General features: G+C 37.1%; 1 protein-coding gene across 3 annotated transcripts in view; it reads right to left on the bottom strand.

Moving 5' to 3' along the window:
- PCM1 (pericentriolar material 1) overlaps positions 1-18,819 on the bottom strand; it is a 97,541-nt gene that overhangs the window by 39,782 nt on the left and 38,940 nt on the right. For all 3 annotated transcript variants that reach the window (XM_021713831.1, XM_021713833.1, XM_021713832.1), the window contains 6 exons: positions 10,544-10,747; positions 8,993-9,212; positions 8,743-8,888; positions 8,051-8,241; positions 5,649-5,820; positions 1,575-1,933 (listed from right to left, as the gene is read on the bottom strand). In XM_021713831.1, coding sequence (XP_021569506.1) covers positions 1,575-1,933; positions 5,649-5,820; positions 8,051-8,241; positions 8,743-8,888; positions 8,993-9,212; positions 10,544-10,747 — 1,292 coding nt within the window. The remainder of the gene's footprint in view (positions 1-1,574; positions 1,934-5,648; positions 5,821-8,050; positions 8,242-8,742; positions 8,889-8,992; positions 9,213-10,543; positions 10,748-18,819) is intronic.

The following is an 18,819-nucleotide window of genomic DNA, read 5'->3' on the forward strand; positions in this document are numbered from 1 at the left end:
AATAATTCTTTATTTATTCACATGACAAAAAGTTTTTTTGTCGGGGCAAGCCACTAGGGAATAAAAAGTTATAAGCTACCTAAGGGTCTCTCTCAAATGCCATTATCTACTTAAATGTAACTAAAACTAAAACATTCTTGTCTTGAATGTTTTAGTTACAAGCAGCATTGGTATCATCTGGAAGATTATCACAAATGCAGGCTTTGACCCCACATTATGCCAGCTGAATCAATATGTATTTTTCTTCAGTATGCTAGTGAAAGTCTGAGAAAACTGAGCTAGATCACTTGTTTATGTTGGTTTTGCTATGCTAAATGTTCTCTGGTTGAATCAAAAATAAAGTTGAAGAAAGCACAGTTGTCTGAATGGTTACAGATCACTGACTAGTTTATTAGATAAATCAACTCCTCCCAAACCTTTGTAACTAGAAAACTATCTCAAGGAGGATGGTACATGTGCTGAGACCATCCTTTTCAAATTTGTTCGTTTAACCATTGGATTCTTTACATGGGGACGGGCGTAGAAGCCAAGGACATCAAGGACTCATTAACTACTGAAATGAAGAAAAGGTACAAGTATTCTCTTTTACACCTACGGTTTTCATCAGATTTTTCAAAAGTTCTATTATCTAAAAATGATTAAGATGAATGCTGTCAAAGCTTACAAGTGTAATTTTTACTAAAAGATTTCTCAGAGCCCTTATTATACTTGTATGTATTATGAACTTCCAAGAGAGGAAGTTAGCAGTAGGTAGTGATTTTTCAAACTTTCCTATTACAAGCCTAGAATACTTTATTAAGTACCAACTACTATCTCCTTAAACTCAAAACAACCTTTCGAGGCCACAGTCAGAAAAGTATTCCTTGCAAACTTGAAGAGTATCCTTTAGCTGTAACACTGCAGACTTTAGCTAATGAAACTATTTTTAACCTAATACTAGATTTCAGTAAATTCTTCAAAAATCATAGAAATTTTTTTAAAAAGAGGTATACAGCTAATACCATAGAGAGAACTTTAACATGAAACTCAATGGCAAGATTCAATCAAATATGGATTTAGTCCCAGAAAGAATAAAAGCCTGTTTAAAATGTCCTTCCATCTATATGATATTCAAAAATTGCAATGTATTTAGAAGCCCGCATTTCATTAAATGAATTGATCAAGAATCTATGCAAAAGTCATTACTGAAGAGCTGCGTGCAGAACCAGATATAATATCAAGAGAGAAAAAATCATAAAACTTGGGCATTTTGGTAATTTTTCAACAACTTATAAAATTTGGAGTCCACCTGAGCTCATAGTAATCACATATATAGGAAGCATAAGAAGCTTTAAGATATACAAAAAAAAGAATGTCATATTTTAGAATATAACCTGCGACGTTAAACCCTAGTTCAAATATTAAAGTATTTTGCAAAAACAAATTGATAAATCAAGGTTAACTAAAATTGATTGTTCAAGTAGGTCTAGAATGGGGTCTGCCCATCAACCATACTACAATTAAACATGTCAACATGTCAGAGTAAGATTATAAACATTTATATGGATCAAGATTCAACACATTACAATACTCACCAACATTCTTAACTTTGCTTTTCAGTTGAGTAGAATTCCTCTTCTTATTCTTTGACTTGGGAGTTTTATCTTTAGATGCCAAACTGGCCTGTGCAGATGCTTTTCTTGCATTGAATGTTTTAGTTACTGTTGTTGGATCTACTGGATCAGGCATACTGCTAAAGCTTTCTAATGATTCTTCATCAAACTGGCGTCTTCTCCTGCTTGTATCTAATTGACTTTTGTGGTTACTATCTGTAGTTTTCTCTACAGACACTGCAAATCCAGTCTTGATAAATGGTTTCTCTACTTTGCCTTCTTGCTCATATAACCAGGGTGTCCTACTGCTCTCTACCTCCTCTTCGGGCAGTTTTTGATTCCTTACCAATAGAAACAAGTTTGTATAAATTATAATTATAGATTTATTTGCTGAAAGCTCCAGATATACTTAATTTACAGTTTACTATTGAGTAGATTTAGGTCAAATCATCAACAAGCCATAAAAATATTTTCACAAAAATATGCATTAAAAATGCAAATATTACAAAGGCTAATGTACTAAATTACTTTAAGCTTTAATTCTGCACCCTTCTCACTAAACCATTTTTACTGGCAAAAGTTCAATATCAAAGATCTATTGTTCATGATGAAAAACAATGGGAAAGGAAAAAAAATCAAAGGAGGACAGGACATACAAGAAAAAAGTTGGAAGAATGGCTACGAGCTGTAGCAGAGTGTGTGGGAAAATACGTGGATTTATGTTTACCCAAAGTAGTTCAAGTTCAAATAGATCCAGAATTTGGTGAAAACAATTGGTCACTCAACTAGTAATTTATTTCTCCACTTCTCAAGTCTAGTTTAGGTCTGTTGGTCCAGTGTTATTTCTCAAAATTTATCTGATGAACACTGTTATCCCTTATTTTTTAGTAGGTAATAACTGGCCATCTAAGCTTGGGAGAAAATAAAACAAAGTTAAATATGTCTGTGAGATAGCTCAGAACTTTTAACACGCCAGTGTGCTTTAATAAATGTCTTAGAGGGGCAATGAGCAAGAAGCCCAAAGTTTTTTATCACAGAGTTTAGCATGAATAACAGTGTTCCTAAGAATAGTGTGGGAGACATGGACCTATAGGGTTTAACTCAAGAGAAGGGTTAGAAACCTGTAGCTTGCAGGCTAAATTCAGTCTGCTGCCTGTTTTTATATGTTAGTGTTTTTACAGTTAGTGAAGGTCCTTTTTTTATGGTTCAGAGTCCCTGATTAGACCCAGTTCTTAAAGCTTGTTTACATACAGTGTTGAGTACTATTAGATTATGAAAACAAGTTTTGCCTGGGAAGTTTTGATGATACATGGTACTAGTCATAGTCAGGATTTCTTTTCTCTTTGTTTCTTACATTTATTATTTTTTAATGTGAAAATGTGCTTTTTGACTCAAATAATGTGAAAGATTGGCTCAGGGCTACTATTCTCTAGGCATTTTTTTATGACTTGATAAATAGTGTTTTTAAAGACTGTACAAATCCAGAAAATGATTTTGATAGCCAGCTGGTACATATAGCATGTTTTTAAATTCTTAAATGGTTGGGGGGAAAAAAATCAAAAGAAGAAAAAATTTGTGACACATTATATAAAACTAGTATGTCAGTGCCTATAAATAAAAGTATTATTGCAACAGTCATATTTACATATTGTCTACAACTGCTTTTGTGCAAAACTGGTACAATGTACAAAAATGGCTACAATAGACACTGTATGGCTGGAAGGCCTAAAATATTTACTATCTAGCCCTTTACAGGAAAAGTTTTCTGACTCCTGAGTAAGACGACAAGATTTCATTTGACTTGTTATTGCTAGTCATTTAATTCAGGGAACTTGTGATAGTTGAGATTTTAGAAGATGAGATCTAATCTGAAGTAGATCAAATATCTAAAATAACATTAAATATTGATATCCATCCTAAAAATCTTATGGATACCTAGTATAAACCAGAATAATTTTTTACTGTCAATTATATATATATATAACATGGATAACAATGAAATAGGAACCTTACAGGAAGAAGACCTATTCACCAAAGCTTTCAATCAATGTTTACTGCCTGTGGTGGATATTCATTCCACCATAATTTTTAAATGGCAACAAAGCACTAAACACTGTGTTAGGCTCTGATGATAGAATACTTTTCATAGAGTAACACAGATCTAATAGGAAAAAAATGACAAGGACAGCTGAAAATAAAGGAGTCAACAAGTCAGAGAGGTTAAATCTAAGATTCCTAGAGGTAAATACAAAGTTGAAATTCTGAGAGTTATTGATTAATCAAGTAAAAAAAACCCAGAAAGTTCATGATCGTATAAATAATATTAAAATGTTAATTTAAGAGCTTTAAGAGCTATGAGACATATCCAATCTCAAAGTTAAAGAGAACTATAATGTGAATGATACATTTCTAAAGAACTAGGAAAGACAATTATAGAGATACCTCTGAAAGATCAGGTTCAACTGACTGCCAATTTTTCATCCCTTTAAAAACTTTTTTCTGAATAACAACAAAAAAAAGCTATATGTACCAGTTGGCTATAAAAATCATTTTCTGGATTTGTACAGTCTTTAAAAACACTATTTATCAAGTCATAAAAAATGCCTAGAGAATAATAGCCCTGAGCCAATCTTCCACATTATTTGAGTCAAAAAGCACATTTTCACATTAAAAATAATAAATGTAAGAAACACAGAGAAAAAGAAATCCTGACTATGACTAGTACCATGCATCATCAAAACTTCCCAGGCCAAACTTGTTTTCGTAATCTAATAGTACTCAACACTGTATGTAAACAAGCTTTAAGAACTGGGTCTAGCCTGTAATCCCGCGCCTTTGGGAGGCTGAGGTGAGTGGATTGCCTGAGCCCGCGGGTTCGAGACCCGCCTGGGCAGCGAGACCTCATCTCTACAATAAATCAAAAAAAAAATCAGCCGGGTGTGGTAGCGCGTGCCTGTAATTCCGGCTACTCGGAAGGCTGAGGCGGAAGGATCGCCGGAGCCCAGCAGGTCGAGGCTGCGGTGGCCGGGAGCGGCCACTGCACTCCAGTCTGGGCGACAGAGTGAGACTCCAACTCAAAAAAAAAAAAGAACTGGGTCTAATCACGGACTAAGAACCATAAAAAAAAGACCTTCACTAACTGTCCTCTATAAGTTAATATTAATTTCTAGTCCTAGGTCAATGAACAATGAACTGGTTTAACCTTAAAAATAAATATCAAATGAAGGACAAAAGACACCCTATGAGTCAGGTCATATCCTTCCAAAATGAATCTCACAGGACACCCTGGAACAAAACTCTGAATGTTATACCAGGGTTACCTGCAGGTATCTGATATCCTATCTAGTGATACATGAAAGTTTCACAATTCCAACACTGTCAAGTCAAATAATCACAAAGATTGTCCTTGATTGTGTTCTTAAATTACAAACGGGGGGGGGGGGAAATAACCTGGAATTTATTTATTAAAATTGTGTATCTATTTTTATATGTTTAAACGTCCGTTACCTTCAAAGTGCTCTCTGTTTAATGCAATACACATATCGAGATACTTCATTCACTGCTCAAAACAGTTCAGTGAATAGTCAATTTTGATGCCTTTCAGTGTTTCTGCCGTTCTTTGTTTCACTTCCTCCACATGGATAAAACATTTCCCTTTGACTTTTTTCATCCAAGGAAACAAAGAAAAGTCACTTGGAGCAAGATTGTGTGAACAGGAGGACAGGGCATGAGGGTCATGCCGTTTTTGGTCAAAAGCTGGTGAACATTCAGCACAGTGTGGGCAGGTGCGTTGTCATGGTAGAAGAACCAGTCACCTGTTTGCCACAACTCAAGATGTTTCTTCCGTAAGTTGTGAAACAACTTTCTCAAAACTTTCAGATAAAAAGTCTGGTTGACTGTTTGATCTGGAGGAACAAATTCCGAGTGTACTACAAGGGGTCAAACCTCCAAAATAAAATGAGTAATTCCATTTTGGGGGGTTCCCCTCGTATAATTAGATGTAATCACAAAAGTTCATGTTTAAGCAAGTAACAGATTATGTTCACAATCAAGTACCTTGGTTTTTCTGCTCCAACAGAAGAACTGCTTTCAAAAGGTTTTGGAAAAGCCATATATTCTGTCTTCCCTGAAGAATTCTGGGCTAATGGTTGCTGCTGTTCACTAGGTGTAGAGATATTCTGAGAAAAATCTCCAAAATTAGAAGGAAATAAGGGGCTGAAATTCATACCTAATAAATAAAAGCAAAGGGTAAGAGAACAATAAAGAAGTGCCTTCAGCCTTAAAATGAGATGAAGAGTTTAAATTAAAGGTGTCATTCAAATCAACCAAAATGAAAATCTGTTAAACTAATATTCATGTATTCAATTAATGTTTACCGCTCAGCTCACGATGCTTTAGGCATTGGTAATAAAAAGATGACTAATGATCTCCACTCTCTTAAGAGCTAAATTTTAGAAATAACAGTATCTGACATTTATCAATTACTGGGTGCCAGACTCTGCTGTAGGCACTTTACATATATCATTTAATACTCAAAAGATTATGACACAGGTATTATACTCATTTTACCAGCGAGACAGCAGATGTAGAAATCAAATATCTAGTAAGTAGAAAAACTGGTAAAATCTCAGGCCTGCATGACTTCAAAGCTTATGTACTTTCTACTCTAATTGGGAAAGTGAAATATAATCAAATATCAAATAGTGCTATGTATCAGAGGTATTTGCAAGAGGCTACTAACAACTTGGGGAGATAAGGATCAGGAAGGTTTCACAAAATTGAACTAGTTTGTGAAGAATGAACAGTCTTTGTATAAGGTTGGCATGAATATGAAGTGTATTATACCAAAAAGGTACAGCAGCATGCGTAATTTCTTATTTACTATTTAAAAGCCTACTCATATAATGTGTGACACTCAAGAACTAAAAAGTGTGTTAAATTTCTTAATGCTACTGTCTTTAAAATCTTGTTAAGAAAATACACTGTGGTATATAAATATTTACACTCATAAGGCTCTCTCAATCTTTTTTCTCCTCCTGTGTTCCCTTGTAACTCCTCCTTCTTTATAATTCATCTCACATATCTGGTCAACTAACTTATTTATTCTACCTATATAATATCTTTTCAGTTCCTCCTTTTTCTTGACCCCCTAATGCCAATGCCTTAGGTCAGGCTATCATTCTTTCCCTGAGATTACTACACCAGACTTCTATTCACCAGCTAGACTCTCATCTTCTGCCCTTCAATTTCCCAACACCATCCCCAGTGTAATCTCTCTGAAATATCTTGTGTTACTCCATGCTCAAAGTCCTTCAATGTCTCTCTCTGGTCTGCAATATAGTCTAAGCTTCTCTGCACATCACAGAACATCTCTGCCACTCTTCAGTCATATTCATTACTCTTCCCCTGCCCTTGGCTCTAAACAGTAGCCACACTTAATTACCTCTAAATTCCCTATACAGCATTTCATTGCTTTGTAACTCTAAGTGGTTCCATTGATTAGAAAGCCCTTTCCCTTCTAATCTCCCTGGAAATAAGTTCTATTCATTCTTTAGCCTAAATTTTTCTGAGAAAATCTAATCTGCTGACACTTTCCCAAAGTGTTTACAAGACTGCTATAGCACCCATGGCACTGCACTATAAACATTAGCATTCTTAGCTTCCACACTAGACTTTGAATGCCATAAAGAATTAGTCTTACTCATTTTTTGGATGCCAATAATTTATATAATGTCTGGAACATAATAAGTGCAGAAAAAAGTCTGAATAAAAATCTAAGGTAAATATGCTCACTTTTAGTCTAGCAGTATAGCTCCCTAACAAGACAAAGCACTCCTCTAGAAGAGCAAGGCCTTATCTTTACTCTCCTAATGTTTTACACAGTGCCTGGTGTATAGCAGTCACTGGATAGATTAATCCCTCTGCTCTTTTTTTTTTGAGTTGAGGCCTCAATCCGTCATCCAGGGGGTATGCAGTGGCACAATCATGGCTCACTGCAGTCTCAACTTCCTGGGCTCAAGAGATCCTTCCACCTCAGCCTCTTAATTAGCTGGGACTATAGACATACGCCACCATGCCCTGCTAATTTTTTTTTTTGTTACTTGAGGAGGTGAGGTCCCACTATGTTGCCCAAGCGCATCTCAAACTCCTGGGTTTAAGCAATCCTCCCTCCTTAGCTTATCAAGGTGCTAGGATTACAGGTATGAGCCACCACACCCCGTCCCTTTCCTATTAGTACTTGAAACAATTATTCCCAAGTAGTATACTTAATCTGGTTAGCAACCACATTATTAAATTTGCTTTCATCATAAAGAAACAATGTAGAAGAGTTTGTAACTTTGTTGACAAACATTTCTTACTATTCCAAAGGAGGATATTAAAAATCCATACAACAGACAAATAATATTCTCGAACACTTTGCTTTTATTTATTTTCTCTTCAGGTTTTTAATCACATACCTGGGGCAAATGATGAAAAATTAGTAAATCCGGGTAGATTAAACAGATTTACAGGCTGTGTTGGAAAGCTGAAAGGATAAAATAAACTAGGAGAAGGAGGGTGTGATGCACTACTGCCTCTTTCCTTACTTCTAGGTTTCTCTGGATGCTGATTTTGTTGGTGCATAAGTTCATTTAGCATTTGTTTCAACCTACAAAAATTAAAGAAGTGGTTTATAAATCAGTTATATTACCACCTATACAAAGTACATTCAGAAAGACTATGTGTAATAAATGATTCAACAACATGATGAACAGAGTGCTTCTGATACTACAGCAAATATCTGCTTGCTCTATAGGCTTAGTTCAATAATCTAGCTTTTAGAACAAGAACTGAACTAGCACTTCTGTTAGACAGTTGCTATAAATGTAACAAACTGTTGTTGATAGCTTTACTGTGGTACAATTTCCATACCATACAATTCACCCAATATAAGTATATAATTCAATAATATAAATTTAAAAAAACAAAAGTCCACAGTATTAAATGGGAATATTAGGTGAATCACTGCTTGTAAAATTCTCAGGTGATAAGAGACTGTCCAAATATGCAATTTGGTTCATGCCCTTTTCTCCCAGAACTACAATTAAAAAACCTTTGCTCAATTTCAGCTCTTACTATACAGTGTCAATACTTCTAAGAAACAGATTACCTCTGAACATTATTCTGCTGCCATGTTAGCTGAGTATAACACTGGTTCAACTGGTGCATTATAAGGTGTACTTGAGGAGATGCAACATTGCTGGGCATAACACTGTAAGGACCCGTAAGAAGAGTCTGTAGCAGACAAGACAGGGTCTATTAAAAGGAAATTTTTGTTAATAGTTACTGATGGCTTAAAAAAAAACTTGCATTGCTTCAAAATAATGTATTTAAATATTTATTTTCATGGTAAATTTTACCTGCTGGTCTTGCATCAAAGTCTGACAGATATTGACACTGAAATCAAGCTGTTTCTTTAGCTGATTGATTTGTTCTTGCCATTGTTCTTTCTCTTCCACATATGAGAGTTCTGACACCCAACGAAGGTTTTCTTGTCGTTGCATGCTGATATTCTGTTGCCTTGTCTTGGCTAAAGGACGATAGTTTTCATCTGCTGAAAAACGGCGACTGTTCTTCCATCTGACACAAGATTTAAAGCATTAAGTCATCATATCTAATAATTTGGTCTTTAAAATATGCCAATAAAACCTGAAACTCTGCTCTATGGGCCAATTTCTCTTTTAAGTCTAAAAGACTTACAAAGTATAAAAAATATAGACGGGAAAAATTCCAGTTTTTAACCTTTATACAATTATCATTTTAAACTACTTTTTCATTTATATTTTTACACAGAAGTGTCCATATAATTATGTATTCTATAAAATGAAACCATTTATTATATCACAAGCACTTTTTCATTCTTCATGCTTTAAGTTTAGCCACATTAACATTTCATCAAGTGGAACGACCATATCTACTTAGCCATCTTTTTTGCTCATGAAAAATCTCCACTGTTATAAATCACAATATAATGTATATCTTTGTTGACAGGCCTTTTTCACTATTGACAATTTGTCATTTTTACTTAATTCCTAAAAACAGTAGCAAAGATGAAAGCTTAGAAATCTTGATCCAGTCTAGTTGAGATTTATTGCAGCGAAACCCTTGTAGTATAATAGAAAAATGTTAATTTTCCCTGATTCCTAGCACAGAGCTCCTAAAACCCTTGGAATCTCCAGAGTGATAGTGTCTTATGTTATTCATAACAAGCCCCTTCCATCCAGACCTGATTTTAGCTAATGAGGTGACTCTTAGAGGGCTACAGATAGTTTCATAATTGGATACGGGGTGGTTACCAGAAAAACCAACCACGTCATTAGAGGGTTATAACTTTCAGCCCACCCCACGTGACCTCTCAATCATCATGGCCAATAATTTAATCAATCTTGCCCATGTAATGAAATCTTTATGAAAACCTCTAAACAATAAAGTTCAGAGAGGATCAGGGTGGTGAACACATCAAAATGCCAGGAGGACGGGGCACCCAGAGACAGCATGGAAGCTTTGCACACTTCCTCAACACACTTCTTCCATTTGGCAGTTCAGGAGCTGGATCCTTTATAATAAATCAGAAAACAAAAGTGTCTTCCTGAGTTTTGTGAGTGTTCTAGTGAATTATCAAACATGAAGGAGTCGTGGGAACTACCAAATTTGTAGCCAAGTTGGACAGAAGTGTGGTTACCTGGGTACCAGGCACTTAAGACTGGAGTCTGAAGTGACAACAATCTCGTAGAACCAAGCCTCTTAACTTGTGAGGTCTGCACTAACTCTGAGTAGTTGATGTGATAATTGAATTGAATTGAAGGACACTCAGATGGCTCAGAGAAATAGAATTGTAGAATTGCTTGGCGTCAGTCAGAAAGACCTGAGACTCCTAAAATCAAGTAAAAAATTAAAACACTGAAACTAACCTATTTTTAGTTTCCTTTACATTATAGGAGTTATGATTCACACTGTTAGAAGGATACATAGAAAAGTGATCATTGGAACTGGCATCTTGCTCTTCTTCCTCCTCCTCTTCATCTGTCAGAACAATTCGTTCAGAAAGGTAACCATTTTCATCTCCTTCTTCATCCAGTGCACACTGGGTAGAACCTCCCCAAGTTGCCATTGTTCTAGTGATTAAGAGACATGAAACAGGTTATCATTCTGGAGATGAATTAAATATGTGAACACCTACTATGTGCCAGACATTGTTTCAAACATATATATATATATGTCTGTATATAAAATTTCATTTAAGCGTAACTATGAGTACTCTCCCCATTGTTGTTATGTAGAATATGTTTAGTTTGCCTTCCTCAAAATAAGTATTCAAGTACATTAGACATAATATGCCCTAGGGCTTTTTTGCCAAACTAAACCCCCCTCAACTTTCAGTTTTTCCCTGAGTGACACTTCTCAAGATCAGCACTATCCAACAAAAGTTTCTGTAATAGAGGTAATGATCTATATCTGTCCAGTACTCTTAAAATGTGGCTGACATGACAGAGAAAATGAATTTCTAATTTTATTTTATTTTAATTTTAACAGCCACCTATATCTAGTGGCTGCCATATTGGAAAATACAACTCTAGACCAATGGTTCTGAAACCAGATGCTCATCAAATCTTAGGAACTCTGTAAAATAACAGATGTATAATACCCAAAACAGAAGAAAATACTGCATATATAATGTGATCAATGAAATACATATTGGTACTCCAAGAGTAGAAAAAGTTCATCTAAGAAGAAGAAAGAGAGTGAGGTTTAGAGTAATGTTCCAGAAATGCCATCTGAGAATACCAAATGGTACGGTTTTAAATAAACTTGCATTTCAAAATTTTTGATTTGATTACTATATAACTAAGTAATTAACTGATCTTACAGATTACCAACTCTTTTAGAAATATTCTAAATATGGAAATTTTAAACTTAAATCCTACAAACTAAATATTTCATCTAATAAAATGCTTTAAGATCCTTAGAAATCTTATAAACAGGTAATTAATTTAAGTTATAAAGTGCTTACTTATGGCCTGATAGAAAAGCACTATAAAAAGCAGCATTTTCTTTTTATATGCTTAAAACTGAAGAAAATAAGGTTTACAACCACACATAAAAAAACCTACTTCACTGTTTGAACAAGTATCATATTAATTTAAAACAAAAGAGAAAGTTGATGTTATGACAAATTAGAACTGAAAGTGACTAGATTTGGCTAAATTGAGCCACAAAGGTGATACCCGAAATACAGTGTCAATGAAACAGCATATTTGTGCTATGGTGTAGAGGGGAAGTGTGACTGGCTACAGGTCTTAGATAGGTGATGTTTAAAAAAAAAAGTGAGCATGCAGAAGGATCCCCATCCCTGGCTCATCTCTTGGGAAAAGGCAGAAGAAATCAGCTGCATCTTGACACCTGGCACCTGGTCCATACCACCACCTGTGGCAACAGGCCAGGCACTGGCAGTAGACACAGTGGGGAAAAAGTGCAGGGAGGAAATCTGGAGCTCAATCACTCTGGAGGAGAATGGACCGCTGCCATTTTCTCTGTCCTGGGACTGGGCAGAGACCTGCTTTAACTTGCCCAACTCTGAGCAGCCTGCATCTTGAGACTGAAGGGTGATCTCCACACCCCTCTGAAATCGACCATCATTTGCCCAGAGAAGATACTCCAGGTGCATGATACTGAAGTGACAGACACCCCACCCCTACTCTGGAACAAACACAGATGCATGCAATTGGAGCGGGAGACATAACAAACAGCACACAAGTTGGGAGCTTTTCCCAGGAAAAATTGCTGGAGCAATTACTGACTGCACCACCATAGTGCCAGGCTGAATGCTGGCAGAGAGGGCTGCAGAGAGAACTCAGCAAGGCAGCCTGAAGCAGAGTCCCAAGGAAGCAGTGGGGAAAGGTCGCCTTGAGCTTGCACTGGGTTCCAGAGCCTTGCCATCGGGTCCTGGAATCGAGACTGGTAACTGCTGGGGAGGGAGCTATGATCCCATTAGTGGCAGGAGTAGCCGCCAGCAAGGAAACTGAGCAGACAAGTGCTCCACGGCGGCCTCTGTGGAACAGCAGAACTGCATCCTGAGACCAGATGCTGATCTCTGTGCTGCACTGGGACTGCTCTTTGCAACCTCAGAGAACACTGCCTGAGAGAAAAAAGCAAAAGGAGGAGAAAGAGAGATAAAGAGTAAAGCAAAATCGAAAAGAAAACACATACACGAGAAAGAACAACGTAAGAAAAATAGAAGAAAAGAAAAGAGAAAAACAACCAAAAACAGCTACCCAATGAGGTATACAAACAGACCTGCTGGCAGGTAACAGCAGATGTGGAACCCCAGACAATTCACCTTTCACCCTGAGCCAATAGCTGAGTGATAGACACAGACAGAAGAACTGACAGAGAAGGAGGCTGGTGAATGCCTAGCTGACTCTACCCTACCCCTACCAACAAATAAGAGATCAGGAGGGCAGAGATAGGAGGCCCCATTTCCTGTCGTGAACTAGATGGCCTGCGAGTTGTGACCATGCTGAGAAAGAAAGGAAGAGTGTGAGATCCGGGACACACTGTGTTAAGTTATTTCAGTCACCTAACCTCATGTGGGTGTGCGCTGGCTACCAACTGCAGGCAGCAGGGGACAAAAATTCTAACATTCTTAAGTTCCAACAGTGAAGAGAGAACCTGCAGTAACAGACCTGCTGTCGCAAAACCCATCACAAGAGGGAGCCCTCCCTCTCACAGAGACACACTAAAGCAGAGAACACTTTATCAATATTTTGGGGGGAGGGGTAGGTGGATATTAGTCTGTTTGTATATCTAATTGGGTAGCTGTTTTTGGTTGTTTTTCTCTTTTCTTTCCTTCTATTTCTCTTACGCTGTTCTTTCTCGTGTATGTGTTTTCGTTTTCGATTTTTCTTTCCTCTTTATCTCTCTTTCTCCTCCTTTTGCTTTTTTCTCTCCATCTTCCCTCTCTTATCCCTCTAAAACCCTGTCTTGGACTCAGGGGCTATACAAACATACACACTATAAGGTCATATTGTGTATGCAGAGATGGAGAGTGAGTCCCAGTTGGCCCATTCACCAGATAGCAAACATTATGACCTGCCAGTAGGTTCAGAATACTTGCAGCAGCACCCCCTCATTCCCTAGTTAAGTGCTCAAAATTATAAAGAGCACAACACCCCAGCCCTACTTCATAATTAAACAAATCTGGCACCCTTGCTTAAGGAAGGACAAAAAGTACAGCAAGTATCAAAAGTGACTGCTTCTTCATTTTCCATTGTGCAAAAGAATTAAAGAGAAAGAAAACTGCTACAAATGAAGAAAAACCAAGGAAGAACTGCTGGTAACCATCAGAGTCCCAGCAAAGAGTCAGTGCTAGAAAGAACAGCTGCTGGGGCACATAGCTATCTCTAAGAACAGTACCCAGAAGGTACTTGGGGAGAATCATTGGTTGCAATGAATAAAAATCAAGAAATGCAAGGGCTGAAACTAAATGAAGTTGCAACAGAGTTGGACAAACTCAAGAAAGTGTACTTAGAAATAAGGAACTTCATCCAAGAAGCAAATGACAAACTGACAAGCACGGGAAGCAGAATTGACAAGCAAAAGAAAGAATCTCAGAGCTCAAAGACCAAAATATGGAATTAACACAATCTATTAAAAACACAGGAAAAAAACTTAAGAAGAAAGAAGAAACTCTCCAAGAGATGTGCAATTTTATCAAAAAACCAAACTTACGCCTGATCAGAATACCTGAAATAGAAACAGAAATGGAAAACACCCTGGAACAAATATTCCATGAGGTCATTCAAGAAAACTTCCTTCATCTGGCTAGAGAGACAACTACACAAGCACTAGAGATTCAGAGAACCTCTGTAAGACATCTTATGAGAACATCAATCTCTAGACATGTAGTAATTCACCTACACAAAGTAGGTATAAAAGAAAAAATCCTAAAGGCAGCAAGGGAAAAAGGTCAGACTACCTTCCAGAAGCGACCAATCAGAATTGCTGCAGATTTATCTGCAGGAAGACTACAGGACAGTAGAAATTGGACCTCAATCTTTAATATTCTCAAAGATAAATAATTTCAAACAAGAATCCCCTACTCGGTCAAGGTAAGCTTAATCAGCCTCGGAGAATTAAATCCCTTCCCAGACATCCAACCCCTAAGAGAATGTGCTGCTTCGAGACTAGCTCTACAGGAGACACTTAGGATACTGTGCACAGAAGAAAAAAGAAACAAAAGAAAGACCATATACTTTATAAGATCACAAACAAACACAGAAGCAGCAGAACACACAGCATACCCACAAAAATGAAAACACACACACACACACACACACACACACACGAACACAAAAGCTAAATGAAAACAAAACAGCCTTATAAAAGTATTATGGGCCGGTCTCAGTGATTTAGCCTGTAATCCCAGCACTTTGGAAGGCTGAGGTGATTGGATTGCCTGGGCCACAGGTTCAAGGTCAGCCTGGGACACTTGACAAGACCTCATCTCTACAACAAATCAAAAAATTAGCTGGGCATGGTAGCGGGCGCCTGAAGTTCTGGCTACCTGGAAGGTTGAAGTGGAAGGATCGATGGAGCCCAGGCTGATGCTGGGGTGGCTGAGTGTGCCACTGTACTCCAGCCTGGGCAATGAAGTGAGACTCCAACTCAGAAAAAAAACAAACAAAAAGAGAGTATTTTGACAGGGACAAACTCTCACATTTCAATAATTAGCCAAAACGTGAACAGACTAAATGCACCACTGAAAAGACACAGAATGGCAAACTGGACAAAAACACAAAACCAAGTAATTTGCTGCCTCCAGGAAATTCATCTCACCTCAAAGGATGCACACAGACTCGAAGTTAGAGGATGGAAAACAAATTTTCAGGCAAACGAATCACAAAAGAGGGCAGGAGTCGCAATCTTAACATCAGACAAAACAACCTTTAAACTGTCAAACATTTTAAAAGATATGGAAGAACACTATATAATGATAAAAGGTTCGATCCATCACAAGAAATATTCATCCTAAACATATATGCACTCAACACAGGGGCACCAGCTTTTATAAAGCAGTTACTAAGTAAACTAAAAAAAGATATTGACTCTAACACTATCATAGCTGGGGACTTAAACATCTCACTAACAACCCTAGGTAGATCATTAAGGCAAAAACTCAACAAAGAGATCTGGAACTTCAACTCGACGCTTGGCCAAATGGACTTAAGTAGATACCTACAGAACACTCCACCCAACAACCACAGAATATACATTCTACTCATCACCACATAGAATGTATTTCAAGATTCAGATCGATCACATCCTTGGCCATAAATCAAGCATATACAGATTTCACAAGATTGAAATACTGCCATGCACCATCTGAGACCACAGTAGAATAAAAATAAATACACCACCAACAAAATTCCTCCAAAAGCCACAAGGATATGGACACTAAATAGCATGATGCAGAACAACTCCTGGGTTAACACAGAAATCAAAACAGTAATTAAAAGATTCCTGGAAACAAATGAAAAGGAAGAAAAATCTTACCAAAACCTCTGAGATGCCATGAAATCAGTACTAAGAGGGAAATGTATGTCTCTACAAACACACATCAAGAAAATAGAGGGAGGGGCAGGCACACCTCATCAATAAGGGAACCTGCATAATGAACATGTGTATACCTAACACTGAATTGTACCTCACATATTTGAAATTAAAAATTAAAAAAACAAAAAAGAAAAGAAAATAGAAAGAGAACAAATTGACGGCCTAACAATCCACCTAAGGGAGTGGGAAAGGCAACACCACCAAAACCCTAAATTCAGCAGAAAAATCCAGACCACAGAAGTAAAAGCTCAAATTCGGAACACAGAAGACAAAAATGCCATAGGAAAAAAGTTAACAAAACAAAAAGCTGGTTCTTTGAAAGGATAAACAAGATTGATGGACCTCTACCCAGAATGACCAAGAAAAAGAGAAAAAGTATAAAAAAACACAATCAGAAATGCAAAAGATCAACTCACAACTGACCCCGAAGAAATACAAAACATTATCAGAGATTACTATGCACACCTGTATGGAAATAAACTTGGAAATCTAAATGAATGGAGGACTTTCTGACATCACACAACCTTCCAAGGTTGAAACAAGAAGAAACTGAGATCCTAAAAAGACCAATAACAAACCAGAAACAGACTCTGTCATAAGAAAACTACCTACAAAAAAAAGCCCTGTACCAGATGGACTTCCAGCAGAATTCTACAAAACATACAAGGAGGAGCTGATACCAATTCTATTAAAAGAAAGATGGAACTGTCCCAAAATCATTTAATGAAGCTAAAATCACACAGATATCGAAACCAGGTAAAGATCCAACAAAGAGAACTACAGATCAATAACCCTGATGAACACAGATTCTAAAATTCTCAACAAGATTCTAGCTAATTGGATCCAGCAGCACATCTCAAAAATCATTCACCATGACTGAGCAGGTTCCATCCCCGGGATGCAGGGGTTGGTTCAACATCCACAATACCATAAATGCAATTAAATACATCAACAGACGTAAATACAAGAACCACATGATTATATCACTAATGGCAAAAAAAGCTTTCGATAAAATCTAGTATCCCTTCTTAATAAAAACCCTCAAACATCTAGACATAGATGGAACATACCTCAAAATGATAAGAGTCATCTATGATAAACCCAAGCCAACATATTCCTAATTAAACAGAAATTGGAAGCATGTTCCCTGAAAACCAGAACAAGACAAGGTTGTCTACTCTCACCCCTTCTGTTAAACATAGTGTTGAAAGTCCCAGATAGAGCAATCAGACAAGAGAAGGAAATCAGGGGTATCCAAATAAGAAAAGTTGAAGTCAAGCTATACTTCTTTACTGACAATAAGATCCTATGCCTCAAAAATCCAAGAGAATCTGTCTAAAACCTCCTTGCATTAACAGAGGACTTTGGCAAAGTCTCTGGGTACAAAATACATGTGCAAAAGACAGTAGCATTCATATACACCAACGACAAAAAACCAAATAAAAATAAAAAGCACAATCCCATTGACAATAGCCACAAAAAAAAAAAAAGAAAAGAAAAGAAATACCTCGGCATCTCCCTAACTAGAGAGGTGAAAGATCTTTATAACAAAAACTACAAAACAACTCTCAAAGAAGTCAAAGATGACCCAAACAAATGGAAAAGTATTCCATGCTCATGTGTTAGAAGAATCAACATTATTAGATTTCCATCCTACCAAAGGCAGTCTACAGATTCAATGCTATGACCATTAAATTACCAACATTATTCTTCTCAGACCTGGAAATGACAATACAGAAATTCATACAGAAAAATAAATGCCCACAAACAGCCAATATTAATAATCCTTAGCAAAAGAAACAAAGCAGGAGGTATCAAACCTCCAGACTTTAAACTTTATTATAAGGCTAAAATAATCAAAATAACCTGGTATTGGTACAAGAACATGCAATAGACTAATGGAGCAGGATAGAGATTCTGGAAGCAAAATCTCAGTTTCTCAACCAACTCATTTTTAACAAAGCCTCGAACAACAACCACTGGGGAAAGGAGAACCTATTTAGTAAATGGTGCTGGGAAAGCTGGCTGACCATGTACAGAAGAATGAAACAGAACCCCTAACTATCACCATACACAAAAATCAACATCAAATGAATCAAAGACCTAAATGTAAAACCCCAAACTTTAAGAATCTTAGAAAACGCAGGAGACACCCTTATGGAAATTGGAATAGGCAATCAATTTCTGATCAAAACCCCAAATACCCATGCCATAAGAGATAAGACAGATAAGTGGGCTCTCATCACACTGAAAAGCTTCTGCAAAGCAAAAGAAATCATTATGAGAGCAGTGAGACAGCCCACAGAACGGGAAAAAATATTTGCCAACTGCATATCTGGCAAAGGTCTAACATGCAGGATGTACAAGGAACTCAAACGTGCCCAAAGGAAAAAAACATACAGCCCCATTAAAAAGTGGTCAAAAGTCGGGCTCGGTGGCTCAGCCTATAATCCCACGCTTTGGGAGGCTGAGGGGAGTAGACTGCCTGAGCCCACGGGTTCGAGACCCGCCTGGCCAACTTGGCGAGACCTCATCTCTACAATAAACCAAAAAATTAGCCGGGCGTGGTAGCGCG

The sequence above is a fragment of the Carlito syrichta genome, unplaced genomic scaffold (assembly GCF_000164805.1).
Source record: "Carlito syrichta isolate Samal-C Ts95f unplaced genomic scaffold, Tarsius_syrichta-2.0.1 Scaffold304757, whole genome shotgun sequence".
NCBI classification, from domain to species: Eukaryota; Metazoa; Chordata; class Mammalia; order Primates; family Tarsiidae; genus Carlito; species Carlito syrichta.